Source organism: Rhinatrema bivittatum, chromosome 1 (genome assembly GCF_901001135.1).
Source record: "Rhinatrema bivittatum chromosome 1, aRhiBiv1.1, whole genome shotgun sequence".
Taxonomy (NCBI): Eukaryota; Metazoa; Chordata; class Amphibia; order Gymnophiona; family Rhinatrematidae; genus Rhinatrema; species Rhinatrema bivittatum.
In genome coordinates this window covers 594,940,052-594,963,786 of record NC_042615.1, presented here as the reverse complement: position 1 = coordinate 594,963,786, position 23,735 = coordinate 594,940,052, and the positions used below count along the sequence as shown (strand labels likewise).

The following is a 23,735-nucleotide window of genomic DNA, read 5'->3' as shown; positions in this document are numbered from 1 at the left end:
GCTTGTCAGCAGACCTCTTCAAGAATGAAACTGTTTGTAAAGCACGGGAATAAAGTTTTTATTTAAACTTGTTTATTACACATAGAGAGATCCATATTCAGCTCTTATGCGGCTGAACAAGTTAACTGGATAAACATATCTGGTTAACTTGCCTGGGATATTCAGTGACTCAGAATATACCCTGATAACTAATAGTCAGCTTAAGTTTATATGGCTAACTTTATACTTGCTCAATATCAGGTCTGACTTATCAGGCTACCTTAACTGAATAAGTCTGAATTTCAAAAAGAGAAGTCTTGGGCAGGAAAACTTGTAAATCAACTCAAACAAAACTTTCCCAAAAAAAAAAAAAAAACAATATGTATAAATGTATACATTTATCTAAATAGAAAAGGCTTGACCATCATATTCACCAGGCTTAATGCTAGGGGTGGATTTTCGTTACATGTCAGCAGCGCTAAGAAGTAGTAAATTCTGGTAACACGTTAACTGAAGGAGTAAAATGCCAGCATGAAAGGTGGATGTTATTGGAATTAAGACCTAAAGAGGAGTTTGTTTTATGGAATGCTTTAAAAAATCTGGATATTGTTCCATTTTACTTAAGAGAAGTAATAGACTTTTCCCTGTGGTAGGAAACGTGGGACTTTCGAAACGTGGACCGTGTTGGTTTTGGCATCTCCCATTTGGCGAACAGATGGTGATATCCAGAAGAGCGCCTGATACAGCTATTTAAAATAAGTTCTTTTTCACTTTATTTTCACTAAATCACTAAGAAAACACAAACAAGGGTGGGAAGGAGGCATAGACCAATGATTATATTTGATATTCAGGAAGTGAAAAGATGTTGCAGAAAACATTGCAGCATTAAGCCTGGTGAATATGATGGTCATGCCTTTTCTATTTAGATAAATTTATACATATTGTTTTTTTGGGGGAGGTTTTGACTTGATTTATAAGTCTGAATATCGCCATTTATCCAGCTAAGTTAGCCAGATAAGTAGCTCCGCCCACCACATAGCAGTATAACTATTTAGCCAGATAAATGTGGCTGTATATTAAAACAGTGCCACTTAGCCAGCTAAATCAGAATTTACCTGGCTAAGTGGCACTGAATATCAACCTTACTGAACTTAAAGTCAAGGAAAATACAAACGTGCATGGGGAGGGCAATTTTCAGAAGTCATCTACCCAAGTCAATGCCAATTTATCTTAATCAAAGGGCAGTCTGAGTATCGCTCAGCCTTAACCCAGCTAAAAGCCCAGATGGGCCTCCAAAATGAGCACACTTTTCACTGCATTAGAAAGAGGTGTTCCCAGTGGCACAAAACAATGCTTTATTTATTTTATTTAAAATGTATTTACCGCCTATAAACTTTTCTAAATGGTTTCCAAAGCAACACTCATAATCCAACAATAAGCAATTAAAATTAGGTCATAGACATCGTAAGAGACAAAACCAACAATCACACATCGGTTTGCATTTTCACATCTACATGTGCTATTTTCCATGACAAAGTGTGTGCAGACGTCTGCGGGTGCGTTCTACCCGCAGCAGTTTTCAAAAGGGAAAGTCTGCAATTATTTGCCCTCTGAAAATCTGCACCAAGCTTGCAACTGCAACACCCCCCCCCCCCCCCCCCCCCCCGGACATTTCCACCTGGCTGGACTCTTTCCAAATCTGTCCCCATCTCTAGTACGTCAAATAAAAGCCAAAGACAGTATAAATAAATAAATAAATAAATAAATAAATAATAATGATGCAGTTTGATTCAGAATATAGCAATAGTGATTACTAATCACAGCATGTAATCTCCACAGAGGCCCAAGAGATGAGATAGCAGAGTTGCTTACCTGTAACAGGTGTTCTCCTAGGATAGCAGGATGTTAGTCCTCACAGATGAGTGACATCATCAGATGGAGCCCGGCATGGAAAACGTGTCAAAGTTTCTAGAACTTTGACTGGCACATTGAGCATGCCCAGCACGTCACTAACTGCGTGTCCACGCAGGGTCCCCCTTCAGTCTCGTAACACAGAATTCATGAGCGAAAAATAAAATAACAAAACGCAGGAGAACCCAACTCCACTGGGTGGCAGGTGGGTTTTTCTGAGGACTAACATCCTGCTGACCTAGGAGAACACCTGCTGCATGTAAGCAACTCTGCTTTCTCCTAGGACAAGCAGGATGGTAGGCCTCACAGATGGGTGAATACCAAGCTAAAAGCTGCTCCCGGCAACAACCATGATCAACAGGCACCAAACCGGGTGCCAATGGGCACAAAAATAACTGCAGTGCTGTGGATAACATTGACAGCCTGAACCTGAACAATGGGCCCTAGGTAGGGAGAGTTGAGTTTAAGCCTGGAAGAGGTTGCGAAGGACAGATTGGCCGAAGCTACTATCATTTCGACCATCCTTGTCTAAGCAGTACCGGGCAGCGAACGTGTGTAGGAACTCCACGTTGTGGCCTTGTAGATTTCAGCAACGGGAACCGCTCGCAAGTGAGCAACCGATGCCACCATGGATCTCACAGAGCGGGCTTTTACGCATCCTCCAAGCTGAAGGCCCATGTGCACATAGCAGAAGGAGATACAATCCACCAAGCAGTTGGACAGAGTTTGCTTGCCCACTGCAACACTCAGACTGTTCCTGTCAAAGGATATAAAGGAGCTGCAAGGACTGCCTATGGCCTGCTGTGCATTCGAGACAGAAAGCTAAAGCCCACTTGCAGTCCAGACTGTGCAGAGCCCGATCTCCCTGGTGAGAATGAGGCCTCGGAAAAAAGATGGGCAGAATGATGGACTGATTAAGCCGATTGTCTGTCCGGAGCAGGAATGCCTTGTGGGACAAGCTGTCTTGAAATGCCTAAAGGGCGTAGCGAATCACTCAAAGTTCCAGGAAGTTGAGCTGACAGAGATTCCTGAGCCGTCCACCGACCTTGCATGTAGAGGTCGTCCACATGCACAACCCAACCCAGGGGGGAGATATCAGTGGTAAGCACTACCTGAAGCGGGAGAGCCTGAAAAGGGACCCCCTGCTTCAGGTTGAATAGATCCTCCCACCAGGACAGGGTGACCAGGAGAAGCGGTGTGATGCAGATACTTGCCTCAAGGTCTTGGGACGCCTGCTGCCATTGTGATTGCAGGGTCCATTGCATCCTATGCATGCACAGGCAGGCCAAAGGGGTGACATGGACAGACGCAACCATGTGACCCAAAAGACGAAGCAGCAGACCAGCAGAAACCTGTTGATGGCTGTGGACCAAGCCAGCGATGACAGAGCAAGCGCCCGCTCACGGGGCAGGTACGTTTTGGCCTAAACCATGTCAATTCTGGCCCCAATGAAGCCCAAGTTTGACGAGGGGCTGAGGTGGGACTTGGGGTAATTGATGACAAACCCCAGAGATTGTAGCACTTGGATGGTCAAACATAAGGAGTGAAGCACCCCCTGCTGAGTGGCGCTTTTGACCAGCTAGTCGTCTAAGTAGGGGAAAATGTGCTCCCCCTAATGTCGGAGGTGTGCTCCCACCACTGCCAAGACCAAATGGCAATACTCGATACTGGAAGTGATCCTTTCCCACCACAAAGCGAATATACTTCCTGTGACCCGGGAAGACTGATGTGGGCGTAGGCATCTTTCAGGTCAAGGGAGCAGAGCCAGACTCCTCTTCTTAGAAGCGAGATCAGGGTGCCCAAAGAGACCCATCTTGAACCTTTCTCTTTGAAGGAATTTGTTCAAGGCTCTCAGGTCGAAAATGGGGTGTAGACCCCCAGTTCTCTTTGGTATCAGGAAATATCGAGAGTAGAACCCTCTGTCCATCTGGCAGAGGTGAAAGGGTTCTACTGCTCCAGCCATTAGAAGGGCAGAGAACTCTGTCAAAAGTGTTTCCTGAGGAGCAGACAAAACCCACGATGGACTTGGGGGAGAGTCTGCAGGGACATCCCTGAGGTTCAGCCGGTACCCTCGGCGAACGATGGTGAGGATCCACTGGTCCAACGTGACATGGGGCCAGCGGTCCATGAAACATCATAGCCTGCCTCTGACTGGAGGGCAGGATGCCAAGGGTACAGAAATCTGACTCATGCTCCCTCGCTCCCAGTCAAAACCCTATGGTGTGGCTCTGCTGGGGGGCTGGCTGAGGCCTGATGGTCTGCCGCTGTCAGGAACAACCTCTGGAAACAGTGAGGGGTATGTGAGCCCGCGAGGCAGGAGGATAATATTTCTTCTGGCGATAGAATGAGTTCTTTGAGCTTTGTCATGAGGATTTCCTGACAAGGATGCAGGTCAGAAGCACTAGCCGACAAATGCTGAAGGGTCTCATGGTGGTCCTTCAATTGGGTCAACGCATCCCTGACCTTATCCCCGAAGAGATTCTCACCCATGCAGGGTAGATCTGCCAGCTTTTCTTAGACCTCTGGCCAAAGGTCCGAGGCATAGAGCCAGGCTATCCTGTGGACGCCAATACCCACTGCAGCCACTCTCACTGCTGTTTCAAAAACATCATAAATGGACCTAACCTCGTGTTTTCCTGCCTCTAGACCCTGCTATACTACCGCTGAGAATGCCTCCTGTTGCTGTTGAAGCAGGCACTCTGACAGCTCCTGGACCTGCTTCCACAGGTTCCAGTTTTACTGGGTCACACATAGTTGGAAGGAAGTGATACAGGCGATGAGCATAGCACCCTGATATACCTTCCTACCTAGGGCATTCAACACCCTGTACTCTCTCCCTGGAGGACCAGAGGCATGGGTGCGAGAGCACTTGGCTTTTTTAAGGGCGGACTCCACCACAACAGATTGGTGTGGGAGATGGCTCCTCTCAAAACCCAATGCCTGTTGGACCAGGTAGATGGCATCCGCCTTCCGTTTAACTGGAGGAATGGACACAGGGTGTTCTCAGATCTTGAGAAGAAGTTCCTTAAAAATATCATGGACTGGGACAACCACTATTTCCTTTGGATCATCCACAAATTGGAGGACCTCCAGCATTTTGTGGCGGGTGTCCTCTTCCGTGAGAAGCTGAAATAGGATGGTTTCAGCCATGGCCCGGACAAAGCCCGCAAAGGAAAGATCCTCCTGGGGAGATGTACACCTCTCATCTGGTCAAGAAGGCTCCGAGAGAAGATCACCGGAATCCTCCAAAGAGGATTCTGAAGTATCGTCCCCACAGTGGTCATATGAGGCCCTCTTCCTTGCTAAGGGCCCCTGCCTAGGCCTCTCAGTTTGGGCACTGAGGGCATCGAGGGCCCCGGGGGTATTGACGGTCCCAGACGGCGCCGAGGGCATTAAAGGCACAAAGATCCCCGACGGCCCCAGAACAGGATTGGGAAACTCTGGTCGCGAGCCCAATGGCCCTGTAGGTGCCGATGGCCGAAGTGAGTCTTCGTCCTCGCTCCAGAGGGGGCTGAGGAACCAAAGGTGCTCCTGGCACGGTTGCATCAGAATGATGCCTAAAAAGATGTCCAGACACTATAGCAGGGGTGCCAAGGGAGACGGTGCAGGCTCCAGCACCGGCATGGGGACCGGTGCCGGTGGCGATTCAATACCCCACAGGGCTCAGAGCACCGCCATCTGAACCCTGTGGTCCAACTCCTCCTGAAAGCCCGATGAAGTTAGGATGGAAGGAGGAGGAAGAGAAGGCGTCACCAGAGCCTCCTCACAACCCTGAGGAGTCTCAGTGCCTGGCACCATTATCGGTGGAGAACACCTGGGACTCTCAGGTCTGATAGAGGACAATGCCTCTTCCCCATAGATTTCCTTTGGTGGTGGCACAGCAGCCACCAATGCCACACCAGTCCCGAGGCCATGCATTAACAGCGACTGGTGACTGTGTTTGCAGCGGAGCTCGGTCTGGTATTTCCCTGGCACCAATGAGGCTGAAGATCCTGACATCTTGGAGTGCAACGACACCGGAGGCGGCCTATCTCCAGCTCCTCTTGAGAAAAATGGGCCCGCTGGCGGAGGAGAAAGGGACGGCGTATCTAACGGCTCCCCTCGGTCTCTAGGAGTCGATGCCTCTGATGCTAGAGTAGATGGATCAGAATTTTTGGGCCCAAAAGCTTTTCCATCTTATCCAGCTGTGCAAGACAGCCTTTGGGAGTCATCTGAACGTACAGATGGCACCCGTGGACGTTGTGCGATACCCCCAGGCAGAGGATAAAGACCTCATGCAGATCAGTGATAGACATGGTCTGCGGGAACTGGGGGCAATGTCAAAAACCGGACCATGCCATGAAAAATAGCCGGCAAGTGATCGATGGCCGGTGGCCAATGAGGAGCGACACACCGGGAATCTAACCCAACGAAGGGAAAAACAGACATCTACCACGCCACAGAACGGGCACTGAACGGAGAAGAGGGACCCGGCACAGAAAAAGTCAAAAACGACCGGGAACACTTTGAAAGAAAAACTAAAGAGCAGAGCTCCAGAACCGCGAGGCAACTATTTCACTGAAAAAAAGAAACCAAAGGGGAACCCCGTGTGGACACAGGGTTAGTGGCATGCTGGGCATGCTCAGTGTGCAAGTCAAAGTTCTAGAAACTCTGACAAAGGTTTTCCATGTCGGGCTCCATCTGATGATGTCACCCATCTGTGAGGCGTACCATCCTGCTCGCCCTAGATTTTTTTTTTTTTTTTTTTAGTCTTTACCATCCATGCAAAGCAGAATCAAGACACTAACTCCAGTTTTTAAGTATCCATCCTAGCTCCCTAGTGAAAAGCGTTCTACTTCTGTGTACTCTGTATCTGGACAAAAATTCTCTTTGAAATGATCTGTAGTAGTGTAAGTTAAGTAGATTGGTTGAAACTAGGTCACATGGCAATCAGATCTCATAAAAAAAAAAAAATCCTAGCAACGGGGTCTATTATTAACACTAAGTAAATATTTCCTTCCACGTCCTACCAGGCTCCCCAGAAGTTTGAGCTTCTTTCTTAACGCATCTCCAATTTGACGCACAATTTCTCCACGCTTTGGTGCTGGAATCTAAAGAAAGATGGAAAAAGGTGCAACAGAATTTATTTGACAAGTAAAGCATTGCATTCTATGTATTTATTCTATAGGGTTGGTTTTATGGTATTTTGTTTAAAACTTTTTGTTTCTATTATTTAACTTAGCTTTCTTTTTAATTCATTTTTACAGTATTTGCTTATACACCTCTTCTTGGAAAAATGGTTTATTAATCTGTAAATTAAATTAAAATTCCCATCCTGCACAGACTCTAATGGTTAAGCATGTAGGACTCCAGCACTCTAAGAGCCTTCCTTATCTAGTTTACATACAGTATATATTTTGCTTCCCTGGCTCTATAAAAAGCCACACAAAGTGGTATACAATATAAATGCATGTCACAAAAACGCAAAACAGGCAAATATACAAATATCACATATAACCAATGAATACATAAGCAATGAGCTAACCAAAATAACATCAGCCCTTAACTTATAGATCAATTAACATAGCCCACAGCCCACAACCAGATACTAAAACATATACACCAACCTGCCAAAGGTTTTCCATCTACAACATCCAAACATTGGTTAATAGTTACCCACTCACAGCCAGAATCCCCTTATCAAGTATCGCTACAAGCAATCATGTTACTATCCTCATCCTCTACTGTGCAGGCAACCAATCCCCACAACTGGAACAGAGTCACAACCTTGATGCTCTTTACCTGTCACATTCCCATGCTTTTCCTTTCTTTTTGATAATCAGAACGCTTTCTTCTTGTCTGATCTCTTAAGATAACGTGCTCCCAAGTGCCAGGGCAGCAATTGACAATGCCCTGGTTCTATACTGAACCCAACGAGCCTCCCAAACCGAGGGGATAATCAGTACGGCCTCCTGACTGGATCAGAGTGCTCTGGCACATACCATCTGATCTTGTTAGCTAAATAGGTGGGGCCATTTCCCTTCAATATCCAGAGACCCAGAGTAAGACGTGAACAGTGGCGTGCACCATGGAGCTGTCCTTGGACAATTGTTGTTTAATTTATCCATTAATGCTCTAGAAAAGAGTAACAACTGACATGATCAAATTTGCAGAAGACACTAAAATATTCGAAATGCTTAGGCACACTGGGAGGAACTGTAGAAGGACCTTGTGACTAGGGAACTGGGCATTCAAGTGGCAGATGAAATTTACCATGGACAAGTACAAAACAATGTACATAGGGAAAATAATCCTTACTTTAGATTCATAATGCTGAGTTCCACATTAGGAAAAGGATCTTGGATTATGGACAGTACTTTGAAATCTTCAGCTCAGTGTCCAGCAATGGGCAAAAGTCAAAGAAAATACGAGGAATTACTTGAAAAGCAATGGAGAATAAAATGGAGAATATAATAATGACTTTGCAGAGATCTATTTACTATTATTATTTTATTTTAAAACGTTTATCACCCGCCATTCCAAGGATCGTGGTGAGTTTCAGCAGTAAAACCAGCATTAGGGGGCTGCAATAATCAATCCCAGAAAATAGTAGTTGCTGTAGTACTGTTCTGAAGTCAGAAGGTTCTAAAAGGGGTTTTAATCTGCATAACATGTGTAATTTATAATAACCAATTTTTATTAAGGTGCAAATGTATGTTTTCATGTTGAGATTAGTGTTTAATAGTACTCCTAAACTGCATACATAGAAAGATATCGTAATTGTATGGTTACTGAAAACAAACCTGAGTCACTCTTCAGTAAGGGATCATAAGTGTTAACTACACTATTTCAGTTTTGGAAATACGATGTGACCACAACTTAAGTACTGCCTCTGTACAGCTCCATACAGCACAGCAAAACTTAAGATCAGCAAATAAAGGGCTATTATCTATTCCATCAGTGTCATCAGCCAGACTGACATCAGTCAGAGACAGAGCAATATCTCTCGCAGGGCCCAAACTATGGAACAAGCTCCCGGCAGAACTCAGGCTAGAAACTACATTAAAAAATTTTAGAAAAATGCTCAAAGCATGGCTTTTTAATCAAGCTTTTAAGGATGGCATAGGTTAAGCGAACTTGGCATGTTCTTTCACACATTTTATATACACCTGAACTGTGTTACAACAAACTGGATTCTTATCTTTTGTTATTTGGTTTTTATACTTATTTTAATTTGCTTATTGTTATTTTTTAATATTGTAATAAGAACAATAGTTAACATTAAAATATTGAGTTTTATGTCTAATTTTATTTGTACTGAACTTTTACTATTACTTTATTTTTATTTATTTTGACTTTATGTTTAATGTAATTGCTGTAAACCGATGTGACGGTTTTTTCCAAACACCGGTATAGAAATTTTAATAAATAAATAAAATGCAGTTCTGGTCACCACATCTCAGAATTAGAAAAGGTACAGAGAAAGAAAAAAAATGGAAAAGGGGATGCAATGGCTTCCTTATGAAGAACGGCTAAACAGGTTAGGGCTCTTCAGCCTGGAGAAGAGAGGGGATAATATGATAGAGGTTTATAAAATCATGAGTGGGGTGGAACAGGTAAATAGGAAACAGTTATTTACCTTTTCAAATAGCTCTAAGATTAGAGGACATTCCTTGAAACTAAGAGGTAGCAGATTTAAAACAAATTAGAGAAATATTTTTTATACTCAACAGAATCAAGCTGTGGAATTTGTTGCCAGAGGATGTGGTCAAGGCAACTAGCAGAGCAAGGTTTAAAACTGTTTGGACTGTTCACCTGGAGGAAAAGTCCATAAACCATTGTTAACCAGGTGACAGCAGGAAATCCACCACCTATCCCCTAGGAGTAAGCAAGAAACGAATCTACTTTTAGGGACTGGGCACTGTCGGAGACAGGATACTGAGCTCAATGGACCTTTGCTCTAACCCAGCATGGCACTTATGTTCTGAAGTTTGAAATTAATCTTGGCTATAATAGGAAGCCAAAGTAACGGGTGCAAGAGGGAAGTAGCACATTCACATCTGGGTTTACCCACAATTATTAACACAACCAAGTTTTGGACAATTTTAAGCTTATGAGTTTGCTGAAAAAAGTAACATAAAGGGCATTACAATAACCTGAGACACAACTAACAGGTACATCACAGACCTAACGGCCTTGTGGTCCTAAAACAGGCTCAGCGGTTTAATCAGATGAAATGTTGCAAATTCCGATATTCCAAATTAAAGAGAGGATCAAACATTATTCCTAAGCTCCTTACCTCCGAAACTGGGGTTAAAGGAACACATCTGTAACAGAAATTGAGGGCAGGGGACGATTATTAAACACCGTCTTCTCACTATTCAATCTGTTCTGCAGCAACTAACAAACAGCTAGCCAGCTGAGCTATCGCTGCTCCTGTATCCTTCCCCATTGGCAATAACTGCACATCATCCTCATACAAATAACCGGTTACATCAAAACTATAGCTAAAGTTCCCCAAGTGGTTTCATAAAAATGGTAAAAGCAACAACAGGGTCAGGGCAGAGCCCCGAAGCATGCCACCAATCTGGGGTGGAGATGCAAACCATGTTCTCTCTGAAACGAGGAGATCCAGCAAATAACACTACCTCTCAAGCCTATGGATCTGCATCTCTCCGACAAGACAGTGTGACTTACCAAATCAAAGATGCTGGGAAAATCCAACACAACCAACAAGGCTGAAGCACAATTGCATCTGAAACTGAGGAAGGAACTAACTCCGTAGAATGCCCAGCATGAAAGCTGGACTGATGGGCGTCAAGGCCATTAGTGCTCTCTTTGTTAATAAAGATATATTTGAAATAAGTCTTTATGCATATTTTCAGACCAGTGACCGAGCATACTTTATAAAATACCTGACTCCGTGTTGAATTCTGGCTTATTATGGACAGTAACTTTCAAACAGCCGCACAGGTGTACATGTACGTGTGAATGCCGGCTCGCACCCACAGACATGCCAGCTCCACTGCGTAAATGGGGGGGGGTGATTTTATTAAATACGCGCACTGATGCAATAGGCCTTTTTCCCTGTTCGCTCCCAGTTCGCCCAGTTAATGGATCAGATTTCCTAACTCCCCTGTTATTTAGTCTACCTTTTAACCCTGACCCTTAAAACTCCGCTGACTCGCCTAGCTTTTTTTTATAATTTTAATACTTACATGCCATCCATGGCAAAAGTAAAGTTACGCGGCAGGGGACCCTGGTGCGCACTTGTGTGCGTAAATTCTCATGCGCACATTTCCAAGTAACTTCCTGGAACTCCCATGTCCCACCCATGCTCCACCCCTTTTTTAGTTTTTGATTTGTGCACGTATTCGCGCGCTCTTTAAAATCCATACAGCGCATGCCAGTCCGAGACACACGCTTATCTTCCAGCTTTCATGCACGTAGGGGATTTAAAATTGACCTTCAAGTGTGCATTGTTACAATTATTTTGGGTGTAAAATGTGTTTTTTGTTTTTTTTTTTTAATGGGTAGAAAAAATCTGTGTGTTCCTAAATTACAAATACATGCCTGTACATTAGGGGCAGAACTATACGGCATTTATAAACTATGCAGCTCCCTCCATGCAGTTTATAAAATATTTGCCTAAATCTCCCCACATCCACTTATGTGCATGACAGTTCTGAAAATGGGGTTGTTAATATCGAGGAAGCATATGACTTGTGAAGTATCTATGTGCTTTGTTTTGTCTAATATTTTATAGATGTTTGTTCTGTTAATGCCTTCTTTTCTACAGTGTATCGGATGCAGCCTGACTGGGAGCGCTTGTCTAGTGAAAATATCGTCGTCGACCTCCGAAGCTTGAATATTTATTGGTTCAGTAGTCTCCTCTTGCTCCTTAATATTCTTATAGATCAGCTTGTATTGGAAACGAGAACTGGCGCCATGAATCTTCATTTATAACTACCCGGAGTGTTTTCCCGTTTTATAGTCCTCTCTCTCCTGGAGGCAGTCCTTGGCCTGGGGTGAGGGAGGTCACACAGTCGTGCTCTTGGAGTCTGGCTGTTAGGTGTCTCCATTGAGCGATGCACTATTCTTCCACCCCCTGGAGTCCTGATCGGGTCCCTCCTGCATGATAGCACATTGTACGACCATTGAGCCACTGGCTAGCCAGCAGACTTGAGCATATAAATGCACGCTTTTGATCTTGTTCTGTTTGTCAATTGAAAAATCAGTGGAACATTTTCTTGTAACAGTTTGGAAATGCAACCTAGTGACATCCTGTAATTTTCTGAGCCAGGTGCATAAACTGTTCTTCTTGTTACCAATGCTGGGTATCCAGATGGATTCTGCTTTATCCTTATGTCCTCACATCAAAAATATTATCAAAGCCACTTTTAAGCTTCATCTCCTTCACAACTTGAAGCCATTTTCAAACCATGGAGATTTTAGAACAGTTATCCAACCGTTCGGTATCACATCTCTCCATCGTCCTCCTCCCCTGCGTGTGGTGTGGTGTGAGGTGGGGGTGGGTGAACAGGGGCAAATGCACCGGGCCTTGCACTGCCGTGGAAGCCCCATCCTCAATGCTATATGCATTCCAGAGCCCCATTGGAGTTGATTTTCCCTGGGCCCCGCACCATTCTAAGGTTAGCCCTGGGTATGCATTTGTATTCCTTCCCCTCGTACTCTCCACTTTTTATTTTCCACTCTCTCTCCTCCCTACTCTGCGTATGTGTGGGAGAAGGGGTGTACATATTGTAGAGAGGTGAGAATGAGGTATGTGTGTGTGTGTATGCATTATTTCTCCTCTCTTCCCCTGTGTGTGTGTGTGGAGCGGTATGTGTTATGGGTTGTGAAGGGTGTGTATCTGAGGTGGACGCGTATGTGCGCACTCTTTTCTCCTTGCACTCCACACTTTGTCATACACCCTTCCCTCTGGTGTATGAATTAGGGGAAGAAATCTGGGTACATGTATGGGGTTGGTGTGAGTATTGTGTGTGTGGGTGTCAGTGAGTGTGTGCTTGCAGGTTATTGTTTCTCCCCCTCCTCCCCACTATATGTGTGTAGGTAGAGGGTGCATGTCAGGGGATAGGGTGGGGAGTGAGTTGGGGGGCACACCCCTCCCCTTATGTTTATGCGTAGGTGGGAGGCAGTTATGGTGTAGTGGGGGATGGGTATGAGTAAGGAGGAATGGGGGTGGTATGTGCATGCAGAGAGAGAGAAAGAGAGTGTGTGTGTGAGTCTGTGTTGTGGGGTTGGTGCAAGTGATGTGGGTGGCTAAGTGAGATGTTAATGACTGGGGGTGGGGGGTGCATATCAGAGGAGCTTGGGGGGCTTCACTCTCCATCCCTTGCACTATTCATTTTGTCGTCCCCCCCTCCATGACTGCACATGTGAGGGAGGATGGAGAGTGAAACCCCCCAAGCTCCTCTGATATGCACCCCCCCCCCAGTGACTGCACATGTGAGGGAGGATGGAGTGCATGCACTCTTTCCCCCTTGCAAGCTCCAATTTGCCTCTCTCACACTTTTTCCCACAACCCCCTTTGTGTGTGTGTGTGTGTGTGTGTGTGTGGGCGAGTGTAAGTAATGTGGGACGTGAATGGGGTGGAGAGATGAAGTGGGTGGGGGGCAGGGAGTGTGTATGTGTGAGGATACTCTGCTCCTTGTGCTACCCACGCTCCCTCTACTCCTGTGTATGTTTTTAGGGAGAGGTAGGTTTGGATGGGTAGGTATGAGAATTAAGGAAATGTAGGGAGTGGGAGTGACATGGAATGGATGGACAGGGTGTGGATTTGCGTGCATGTGTGGGGCGTGTGTATAAGCGTGCACGCTTGTACGTTGCCCTTTGTCCCCCCTCTCCTCCTTCTGCCTCACTCATCCCCTCTCCAATTACTTTCACCCTCTCCCTTTCTCACTCACACAGCCCCTCCACCCTTCTCTCCCCCACTCTTTCTGTCCCCTCAGCCCACTGAAGTCCACAGACAATCTACAACCAACCTGAAGGAGCTTGAGCTCTTCTCATTGGACTGGGCAAACAAAAATTAAAATTGCATTGTCCCACTATGCAAAATTAGTAGACGCTTCCTCCAAATGACTCATGGCTGTTAGTGCCAGAAAAAGGGGCTTCCACCAAGTATTGCCTCATGAGGCGTGAAGACTTGTGCAATCAAGACTTTTTGTTTTCTTTATTCTTAATGAACTTTATTGAAAGGTGCAGGTTAAAAATCTTTTAAAATAAATATATAAATAATATTTCTATACTTGTTCTCTCTCAATAAAAGCGTAGAGTATCGTGTACATCAGTAAAAAACGGACTCCTACTTTAAGGCATTCTGATTTGTATTTTTTAGACTGCAAAATGTTAAAAAAAACATACAAGGGTGTGAAGACTTGAGAAGGCACTGTATTTAACAAACTCTCCTGACAACCAAAGGTTTCATTTGAATGAGAACAGTATCAGGCTGCAATGGCATCTGAGGGTAAGAAGAGGCACCCAAGTCTCCTCTTCCCTGAAAGACAATTCAATGAACCCCAAGAATACAGTCCACCTAGGGCTTCTCCGCCAGTTATCATGATACCCATTTATATTGTTCGTTGTCTGTATCAAATGGTTACCCATTTATATTGTTCTTTGTCTGTATCAAGTTGTTATACTGTAAACCGGAGTGAAGGCAGATTGCTATACTTAGGTATATAAAAGACTTTAAATAAATAAATAAATAAATAAATAAATAAATACATACATACATACATACACTGACAGATCTGTTAGTCTATAAAAGGTGCCAATGGCTTGGGACATTTTTGCTATTACAGACTAACACGGCTCCCCTTCTGGAAGCTGTATCACATATGACGTCAATAACATCCTCGTTCGGCTCTCTTCATACATAGGCTGGGGGGGGAGACATCGTGTGTTCCTGGAATCTATCATAGCAAGAAGTGTCTTCCCAGCATTTCCCTACGCACGGCTTTACCAAGCAGAACGTCTGCCTGAACTAACACTGCCGCTCCGTATCTAAACCGTATCCTGAGGAGAAAAACAAAATAACCTTGTGCCAGAAAAGCAGCATTGGGGATCAGTCAGGCAAACCAGCACCGCTCGATACACCCTACTGAAACACTGACACATGCCACGTGTTTCATCAGCAAACCCGGGCTCCCGATGACACAGCAATACTCATTTCTGACGTTCCTGGTCTTATTATTTTTAAAAAAAAAAAGTGTTTGCAATAAAACGTGGCTCACGTTGCCAGGCTCAGTGCCCCCGTCCATGTGCTAAACACGTAAGATATTCAGCTTCAAAGAGGCAAAAATGATCAGCGCTCGTCTGGCTTAAAAGTGGCTTGCATTTCTAAAGCCAAGTTTTCCCCTCATTCTGGGTCCTTTCTCCTCTGCTGCTTTGAATTCCCTTCAGGACCAATCTCTACCTCCCACTCTAGCTTTAAAATTGGAGGGAAGGAAGGAGAGACAGAAGGCACCATAACCCTGATTCAAAGCATCTGTGTTCCACACCTCCCTCCATTCCCCATTTCCCCTTAACCTACCCACACAGTTCATGATCCAAGGACACAAACTTTACTGACCAGGCTTCCTCTGCAGCACATCTCAACGGTCGCCCTGAAACCCTCCACCCTAGATACCCGGAGCTGCTGTCAGGTAATCTCATGAGCATTGCTTCCACCCTCCCTCCCGAGTGCAGCTTTTGGCTCTGAGCAGCAGGAACCATGGAGAAAAGTTATCTGCCAGAATGAGCTGACACTAAATGGGGTGGGATTCACGGTACATCGTCAAGGCAAGTTCTTAGGCAACTTATATAAGTTCCATCTCCTAATGTGCAAATCTATCTCAAGAACTTACGTCTGCCCAGATCTTCCATGCGTCTTTGGCTTTCTTTACGGTTTCTTCATAGTCCTCCAGGCTGGCCTACAGCAAGGAAACAACAGGTGGTACACAAGGTAACATCGCAGCGCTTTCAAGGGGCTGCGGGTCCATGGCTGAAGCAGAACAATGCTTGGCAAAACCCACTGCCGCTTTCATTAATACCAATCCTGCACACTCGCTCCACCTTCACTGAAAAAGGGATCCATGCGGGAAAACGTGCACACGTGTATTTGGATCCATGGCGTCGTACACACAAAGGATGAAACCTGCAAGCAGTGGCTCAAACCATAAATGCCTACGAAATATGCACGAATGGGTTGCAGCCTTGACAATTGGCGTCACTGCTCCTAAGTTTCAAACCTGTGGTAATTCAACCCCTCTGGTGTGTACACCAAGGGTTTTATAATTCTATTCCTATGGTAAAGACATTTTAAAAGCACAGGGCAAAAGGAGTTCAGCTCCTTAATCTTCTATTTAAAGAACCTCGACCTTAATGCACAGAATGCCCTTTGACCACAAGTCGTGTTGCAATAACAAAGCACACTGATCTAATTTTGCATGGCACTCCGCTCCATTTATTTTCCAAACTAATGAAGCCATGCACAGTGTCACCTAGGCACAGTGCGTCCTGTGCCTAGGTGACACAGAGCTGGTTCAGAGCCCTGTGCGCAGAAAACCTTGGCTGAGCTCAGTCCCCACCTACCAGAAAGGGCAAACCAGCAGCAGCGATTTTAGCCAGGAGATAATAAACACAGCATGTCACTCTCATGCGCCTACAGGCAGCAGGGAAAAAAAAAAAAAAAAAGATGACAAGCACAAGAGGAAACCTCTCCCAGCTGCAGGGAATACCATCTCCTGCAGCCCTCTGACTTTAGGGAATTGGGGGGGGGGGGGGGGGGGGGGATGGGATTCAATTCACTTGCAGGCCGATGCAATATTGGTGCGTGAAAAATGGGCGCTCATAATTGAGCACCCGCTTTCCTAACGTGCACCCATCCACCTCTCCCGGGCACATGGTGCAGTCTGCTAATGAGCTGCTGCATTAAAAAGGAGGCGCTAGGGGAAACTGTGCATCCCTAGCACTTCCTCGGCATTGGATGCCCAGGAGAAGTGGCTGCGTGTGGGTTAGGAAAATGAACACTCAATTTTATGAGCGTCTGTTATCCTAACCCGTGCACAGCTATCAAGTTTTTTAAAACATTTTTTCCATGTTGCTGCTTTTAGGGCCAAAATGTGCACAGATGCACAGTTATTTTTTTTTTACATCGGGTGTATTAGCCAACAGCCTCATCAACATGACATTTACATGTGATGAGTGCCATTAGCTACGCGGTGGTTTGGACGCATGTTTTGGATGCGCTGATCCCCTTATTGCATCAGCAGTTATGGACACGAGTCCAAAAAGCACGTCCAACTGCAGGTTAACTTGGGCATGAAACCACAACATTGCATCAGCCTGTTGGTGAGGCATTCTCGCTCAACCAAGGACCTTAAACTCTGTGTCCTGGAGAGGGCTCCCCCACCCCCATTGGGATACAAGAATCCAGATGGCAGTGGTACATGAAAAGAGAGGCTAGTAACTAGAAGGGAGGTAAGGAAACAAAGCAAGTCAGTAAAACATACTGTAGGAGATTTAGGATTCTGTGGTGCAGGGTAGAGTCCTTGCAGCTGCACGGATCTTGGTGAAACCTAGAATCTGTAGTGTGTAGACTGCAGTATCTTTTATTGAACCCCCAAACAGATGCTGTGGCATATGAGTTTTCGAGACCACAAGGGTCTCTTCTCCAGATGTCACCACACAAAACAAATTTCATATTAAAAAAAATAAAAAGAAGAAAGACTTAGAGGAACTGTCCAGAGCTGGGCCCAGTAGGATCTGGTGTCAGCATTGCACAACAAGGTACAGTGCAGCTGGCAAATTTTCTTTGTGCAGTCGGTGGTGGTAAGAACAAGAAAGGGTGACATTCAGAGTAAGAGCAGTGCGCATGCTCCACCTTGTGTGGCCGACATGCATCTATAGCAAGAGTGGAGTGGAGCAAGTGGGTCAAATGGTCCTTTATCTGCTCACATCAATGTCCAGCAAGTATTCATCTAGACTCAACCAAAAAGATATCTTCAAATACAGGGAATTTCACTTGAGAAAATAAAACTTAAGGAAACAGAAGATGCACTTAATCGATTATGGAAATGTTCTGTAGTTAAAAAAAAAAAAAAGTGAGGAGTTTATGAAAAGCATACAGTCCTTACCTGACGGACTTTTGCTATCGGTTCATTATTAGCTGGACAATATGACGTGACAACCTTAAAAAAAAAAAAAGAAAAAGCATTTTTAAGACTTTAACCCACATCACATTGAAATATGAAGCACTGCAATGGAAACGGGCATTTTCCGGAAAGAAAAAAAAAATGTATACTGCACTAAAAAAATACAAGCTCCATCACAAAAACCTATAAAAAAAAAGAACACTTTCAAAGACTTGGGCCATGGCATGCTCAGCTTTATATTTTTAGATTATATAAACACATGGTTTTGTTAAAAAAAAAAAAAAATGGAAGTTGCCCTTAAATATATAGCCCCAAGCACAGCCTGGCCAGGGAGCCAACATTTTGAACCTCTGGTAGGAGCTGCAAAGCCTAGAAAAGAAACATGAAGTTGAGCCAGCACCCTCCGGAGCAGCAGCTCCAGCACAGGGACCCTTAGCATGATCCAATTCTTATTAACTGGTAATCTAAATTATTAGGAGAGCAATTGCTTGATTTTTTTTTAAAGTCGTTTTTTTGTAAGAGAACAGCACAGTTACCTGGTAATGGATCATAGCAGAACAGCCTTTATTGAAAAGATAAGTTACTTGTTTAATACAGAATGCTGGACGAGATAACTTCTGGAGCTGGGCATCGCATCACGAACAGAAACGTCAGCTAATTCAGCTCTTCTTTACCTTGTCTGTAAAGTGCTACCATGAGATCTCCAGCATGCAAAAAGCATGCTGGAGATCTCATGAGAGTGGCAGAGGTATCTTAAATGGGTGATACACACACACACACACACACAGACTGTGGTAGCAAATACAGACCGCAAGGCCCATCTAGCCTGTCATTTTCATGCCTGCTTTGTAGCTGGGGGATCTGCTGTGCTTATCCAAGGCTCTCTTGAATACCATTACTGTTTTTGGAGGTAATTTGCATAGAGCTGCACGCGTAAAAATAAGCATATACTCGCAGAAGTATCCAGTACTCTCATAATTGCTATTTTATTAAAGTCAAAAGTGCGTGCATACTTTGCCCAAGCACACACACAAAGTGTGTAAAAAGGGGCGGGGCCACCAGTTCCATGCAGAAGTTGCTATTTTAAAAGACCCAGGTGTACATGTGGTAACTTACGGGCCGATACAGTAAGGACGCGTAAGAAACAGTGCGGCAGTGCTGGGCACCCGCTCGTTTGCCACGCGCATATTTTGGTTCACATACCGCTCTATTCAGTATTCAAATTAGACGCAAATCCAAGCAGCGTCCAAAGCGTGTCAATGAAGCGATAGGCATGCGCAATCCATTTTATTGTATAGAGCGGTATACAGTGCCTATACAGTATCCAGGGTGCGCTGGTACCTGTCATTTGAAATGTCATTCCACCAGGTAAGTGGATGGTTCTTTTCTACAGACCCCGCTGCCTTGAGCGCCCGGCCGGACGTCCAAGCCGCGACCTTGGACATCCGGCTGGGCACTCAAGGCATCGGGGCCTCCAATCAAGGATGCCCGGATACAGGCAGGAAGGTCCATGAACGGACGCCGCAACCTTGAACGTCCGAGGTCGCGGCTTCCGTTCATGGACCTTCCCGCCTGGAGGCCCCGCTGCCTTGAGCGCCTGGCCGGACATCCAAGCCGTGACCTTGGACGTCCGGCCGGGCCAGAGCAATAATATGCATGGCGCTGTCCGGTACGAAGCTGACTGAACACCACACTAACGCCAGGGTCAGGGTAGGCGGTAAATATGCAGGTTAAAGACGCAGCAAATAAGCTGGTTAAAAAGGCGATAATCTGGGCGCATATTACTGTATTGGAGGGAATAGCTAAATCGATCATTAACATATCATATACATGCGGCGGGCGGAGACGAATACGCGTCCATTTCGGCAAACGGTAAGGATGTGTAAAACCGGATACTGAATCTCGGGTTCGCCTTACACGACCAAATTGTGTGTCCAAAGCGGGTTAAAAACAGGGTAACCGCGGCCGCGCTTTATTGTATCGGCCCGTTAATTAGGGATCAAATTATGCAAGTATCTGGCGTGAATGATATTAAACGTGTTTCTTGTGGATTATTGGCTAGGTGGGAGGTCTGGGTAGACTGAGGGGAACTCATGTTGAAGAACCATGAAGGTCTCAATGATGTGGAGAAGGACTAGGAGAACTGATGGCTTAATTGGTAAACTGGTTAATTTCAATTACCCACACATGTTTTAAAATATATTGACTGACACGTGTAAATACCTACAGTACCTAAATGTAATTCACCTTGAAGTGCTGAAAGCTGGACTATAAATACAAATACCTAAAATAAAACCAATCATATGCTATGACTCGCAAGGTCTCTCTCCTTGTCAGTACTGATCATCTTTCCTTGCATTATCCTTTGTTGTCCATCACTCAACTGGTTTTTAATCTACCCCCATGCTGCTCTGTTTATTTCTAAGCCTCCTATGCAGGGCAATATCAAAAGCTTTGCTGAAATGCAACCATGAGAAATTACTACTTACCTGATAATTTCCTTTTCTTTAGGACAGTCATCCCTGCAGCCTGTCGCTGAACTGTAAACAAACCCACCAGACTACTCTGGCTTCCAGGCGATTGATGTTCCAGAGAGACTCCTTTGCATTCCAGCGGCCTTGCGCTGTCAGCTCCTGACAGTGAGCTCCCCAGCCAAAGAGATTTGCATCCATCGTAAGAACCAGCCAGTCCGGAGGGATTAAGGAAACGCCCTTCCTCTGATGTTCTGCCTGCAGCCACCACTGCAGTTGGGAGGAAACCTCCATTGGTAGGAGAAGCCGAATCGAATATTCTTGAGATTGTGGGTCCCACCATGACAGCAGGGAGTGCTGAAGAGGACGCAAATGCGCCCTCACCCACGGTACCACTTCTAGGGTTGCTTCCATCAAGCCAAGTACCTGTAGGTAAGACCAGACAGTCTGGCGCAGAGTGGCCATCAACAGATGGAGCTGGGCTATCAACTTCTGAAGTCAAACTGTCGACAGGAACACCTTGCCCTGCTACGTGTCAAAACGAACCCCAAAGTATTCCAGTGGCTGAGAAAGCTAAAAACCGCTCTTGGCTAGGCTCACCACCCAGCCAAACTCCTGCAGCAGGGAAAATCACCTTGTGACCAGGCGGCTCTCTTCCAGCGACCTGGCTCAGACCAGCCAGTCGTCCAAATACGGGAGTACTAGGATTCCAGCCCTTCATCATTCTGCCGCAACTATTACCAGTATTTTGAAGAAGATTCTGGGGGCAGTGGCCAAACCAAAGGGGCAGCATCTGAAACTGAACATGGCACCCCAGCACTGCAAACTGGAGAAGGCACTGATGTTCCGGTCGGAACGCTTCTGACAGATCCAGGGAGGTCAGAACTTAGTCCGACTTCACAGCCGGTATTACTGAGCGTGGTGTTTCCATGCGGAATTGGCTCAACCGCAGATGACAGCTGACACGTTTGAGATCCAGGATGGGATGAAGCTGTGCCCTCCTTCTTTGGATCAACGAAATAAATGGAATATCACCCCGTATTTTCTTGAGACGCGGACACTGGGACCAAAGCCCTCAGACTGAGAAGTCTTGACAACATACTCTCTACCACCTGCTTCTTCTGCAGAGAGTGGCAGGGCAACTCCATGAATACATCCCGAGGAACACTGCAAAACTCCATCACATATCCATCTCGCATCACTTCCAGGATCCACTGATCCGATGTGATTTCAACCCACCTCTGATAAAAGAGAGAGAGGCGTCCCCCTATCTCCTGTTCCCGGGGGTGGGTTAGCAAACCTTCATTGGGAGGTTCCACTACCCGAGCCTGCGCCTCTTTTGGGCTGCCTGGGACGAAAGGACTGAGACCTACCGAAAGGCCGCTCCTCTATAGGGTTGAAACACCTAGATCCTCTCGCACGACACCTCATGTTAAAGGGCGCTGCAACTGCTTCTTATCCTCCAGCAAATGAACTGGAGATTCGCCTCACTTACTGGCCAGTTTCTCTAACTCGCTCCCAAATAAAGGCCACTTGCTGAGGTTAACCTTGGAGGTCACATCGGCCGACCGATTTCTTAATTATATCTGGCGCTTGGCCGCTACTAGCGAAGCCATCTTTCTGGCAGAGTTTGCAGACCAAACCACAAACTGAATCAGCCAAGAAGGCCGCAGCTGGTTCCATAACTGCCCTGGAATTCACTCCAGAAACATCAACCTCCTGGGAGAGAAGCAAACAAGAGCAAGCCATGAGGGAACAACAAGAAGTGATCTGCCAGGACATTGCCACTGCTTCAAATGCCTAGATAGTCTCAAACTTTCTAGCATTAGCATCCTTCAAGGCCGCTCCTCCTTCCACAGGAATAGTATTCCACTTGGAGACTACAAACACAAGTGCATCTACCTTCGGAAACATAAGCGCCCTCTTACCACTGGATCCAGAGGTACAGGCTTTAAGAAAGGACACCAAAATGGGATTTCTCTTTGGCTCAGAAACGGAATCTGTGCTAGAGATCATAAGCACGTCCAATGTCTGGGAGATCAGAGCTGGCAGTTCATTTCTATGAAAGAACTGTAGCACAGTTCTATATGGTTCTAGACCTGGAGGAATTTCACCATCCTACAGAAAAGCAGGAATCAGCATCATCATCTGTGCCATCTGGATCCCTATCAGGAGGATCCTTGTCACTCTAGGAGCACTCCTGTGCTCAAGAAAAGATCCAGACAGGTCCCTATCTGGTCTTCTACTCTAGGACCAGTGGAGCGGGTTGAGGTCTGCACCTGAAAAAGGGACTGCAACCCTTGGAAAAAAATTCTACCCAGGAAAATTTAGACGTATCCAACCAGGAGAAACCTGGGGCACACTCACTGAACTACCATCCCCTGCTGAGGAGCCAGTCAGGGGAGATCCAAGGTCAGGTGCTCCATCTGAGCCTTCTTTACCCAGACCTACAGCTGGCTGGGAAGAATCATGCTTAGTGAAACCAGAAGAGAATAAAACTCCCTGAGCCTTCAAACAGCGCTGGCACAAATTAGCGGGCACTACTTGTTGAGATGCCCTAATATGACAGACAGTGTAAAAGGGAAAGCGCTTAGGCTTCTTAGGAATAGGTGCCATTATGGCCAAGAGCACGCTGAGTGGCAGTCAGAGGCATGCATCTAGCTGGGGGTTTTTTGAACATTCAAAAATTCTAGGCATCCAACACTTGGGCATCACAACGCTAGGCGTCCCATACCTAGGTCCCATAGAATAACCACAGTTCAAAGGACAGGTGCACAAATAAAATATTTAATTTGGACGCATAAGGAAGCACGAGTCTGAATGCACTACAAAGCCCGACTAGGCGTTCAAAAAAACTGGACGCACAACCAGACGCACAGAACAGGGCCCAGCAAATGAAGGCTGCTCAACCCGACAGTCTCTAGACGCTCAGCGAACTGCTTCTAACCTGTGTCAGCACTGCGGGTTCCAACGAGATAGCAGAGAGCACTAAAGAGGATGCATATGCATCTTTGCCCACGGCACCACTTCTAGAGGAGCTGCCATCAAACTGAGTGCCTGTAGGTAGGACCACTACATGAGGCATATGGTGTCCATTTCTGGATCCGAAAATCCGGTAGGAAAACTCTGTCCTGTGTGAAGGTAAGTCAGAAATTCCCCTGACTGCACCGCCATTATTACAGAGCATAAGGTTTCCATTCGAAAATGAGTCACTTTCAAGTGACGGTTGACCCTCTTG

At 45.7% G+C, this 23,735-nt stretch overlaps 1 protein-coding gene across 1 annotated transcript in view; it reads right to left on the bottom strand.

Annotated features, from left to right (window-relative positions):
* Positions 1–23,735, bottom strand: part of ALDH7A1 (aldehyde dehydrogenase 7 family member A1) — a 93,268-nt gene that overhangs the window by 62,036 nt on the left and 7,497 nt on the right. Inside the window, exons 2-4 of the mRNA XM_029619431.1 lie at positions 18,009–18,062; positions 15,738–15,803; positions 6,900–6,980 (exon numbers count right to left, since the gene is read on the bottom strand). Coding sequence (XP_029475291.1) covers positions 6,900–6,980; positions 15,738–15,803; positions 18,009–18,062 — 201 coding nt within the window. The remainder of the gene's footprint in view (positions 1–6,899; positions 6,981–15,737; positions 15,804–18,008; positions 18,063–23,735) is intronic.